Genomic DNA, 1,788 nt, shown 5'->3' on the forward strand with positions numbered 1-1,788 from the left:
AAATGCCCAGGATGCAATCTATTATCAGTAAAGACAGGTAAAAGCTGTTGAACGGTGGTTGTTGGAGTTGCTGACCTAGCGTTCAAAAAACGTATGACAAAAAGCAGTACGTGTTGAATATGATAGCAAGACGATAGGCGTATTAGATATACGTAGAATTAGGTGACTTCTGTAATTACAGATTACGTCATCAGCTGAGTTTTTATGGTGTTTCTTTTGCTCTGGGCAACGTGATAAGTCATGTTCACATCATTTCGTTCTATATTTGGCATCACAAACATCCGTAAGTAATGAATTTGCTCCTGATTGCAGTTGGATCGTACAGTGTTTGGTCCAGTGACGTTTCCCAGTTGTTCTAGTGTGGCTTCACTTATCACAACAGTAAGAAGGAATGGATTGTAATTGTAGCAGATTTCGTCGTCAGTCGAGCAGCGTTCGTACAAATCCTGACAACGTATTGGTGCTTGTTGCTGTCAGTGCGTTTCCAATGTGATATGACAAAAAATTAGTGATTAGCTTTTGTTTATAATAGCTGTGGATTACGTCATCCCATGAAGCTTCTACCGTTTGCAGCCCGTGTTCGCATAGACGTAAAGGCGTTTCCTAGCCGTCCCAGTGTGCCTTTGCTTATCACAAATAGTATCGTTCATCAGTAAGTATTGAATTTGATTAATTAGATAGCTGGAAGATGCCAGTGTTACATGGATTGAATTTGAATATCTATCTGAATATGAATATGAATACATGAATATCTATAATAACATAACATCATTAGCTGAACTGTTTTCAACTTCCTTTCGCTCTGGACACCGTGCTTAGTCATGTTTGCATGAGTTTGTTCTAAATGTGGCATCACAAACATCCGTAAGTATTTAACTTCCTCCTGATTGCAGTTGCATACGTAAAGCGTGCACATTTCATCCATGACAGCATTACATTAACATCAAGCGAATTCGATGTTTCTTCTGATGGCCCTCTGAGTTGAAGTTGACGCAGTGACGTTCATCATTGGTACTAGTGTGGTTTCACTTATCATAAGAGTTAGTAAGAAATGATTGTAATTCTAGCAGACTACGTTGAGACAGTCGAGTAGCGCTGGTGCCCGTATAGATCTTTCGTGAGTGCGTTTCCAATGTGATATGACAAAAATTAGTAAGTAGTTCTTGTTTATAATAGCTGTGGATTACGTCATCCCATGAAGATTGTACCGTTTGCAACCCGTGTTTGCATGGACGTAAAGGCGTTTCCTAGCCGTCCCAGTGTGCCTTTGCTTATCACAAATTCGCAAAGAAGGAATTCGATATTGTTTATGACAGCAATGAAATACGTTAAATAAATAGAACAGGTATGTCGCTGTACATCCCAGCATTTTGTTCTTGATAGCAATTTATGAATTTTTTAGTCGCAGCCGATGGCACTCTCAAATTACGTTTCCTACGGTTCTGTTTTTCCTTGTCACGCAAGGTAAGGAAGAATTGCATTATTTTTTTGTAGGAGAATTGAAAACATTAGTTTCAGTGCGTAACTGTGAAGACGAGAGCCGCATCTTGAATGATCTATCTCCATTGAATAACGTTATGCTGCTGCTGTTCGTCTTCAATTACTTTCTATAATATGACTGTAATATGGTATATAACTATATTCAACTATGAATTTTAGAATCATGGCATGTTTATATTAAATTCTTCATTAAGAGCAGTACATTAAAGCACTGGTACGTAGCATCAAAGTAAGTGGATAAAGTAATGCAGGTAAGTAGAATCGAAGCGGATGTTTTAAAGTGATGCG

The 1,788-nt window shown here is 38.4% G+C and overlaps 1 protein-coding gene across 1 annotated transcript; it reads right to left on the reverse strand.

The window, feature by feature from the left end:
- Positions 1-182: 182 nt before the first annotated feature.
- Tsp_14293 (hypothetical protein) lies at positions 183-916 on the reverse strand. Its single transcript, XM_003367540.1, has 2 exons — positions 782-916; positions 183-446 (listed from the first exon to the last, which is right to left on the reverse strand). The coding sequence occupies exons 1-2, from the start codon at positions 914-916 to the stop codon at positions 183-185; spliced, it is 399 nt and encodes a 132-aa protein (XP_003367588.1).
- Positions 917-1,788: the final 872 nt, after the last annotated feature.

This window comes from Trichinella spiralis (assembly GCF_000181795.1).
Source record: "Trichinella spiralis strain ISS 195 chromosome Unknown Scfld4089, whole genome shotgun sequence".
Taxonomy (NCBI): domain Eukaryota; kingdom Metazoa; phylum Nematoda; class Enoplea; order Trichinellida; family Trichinellidae; genus Trichinella; species Trichinella spiralis.

Coding starts and splice junctions, on each gene's coding strand:
- Tsp_14293 (XM_003367540.1), bottom strand. CDS start 916: ATGTGCACGCTTTACGTATGCAACTGCAATCAGGAGGAAGTTAAATAC. Junction 447..781: donor GCGAAAGGAAGTTGAAAACA/GTTCAGCTAATG, acceptor ATACGTTGTCAG/GATTTGTACGAACGCTGCTC.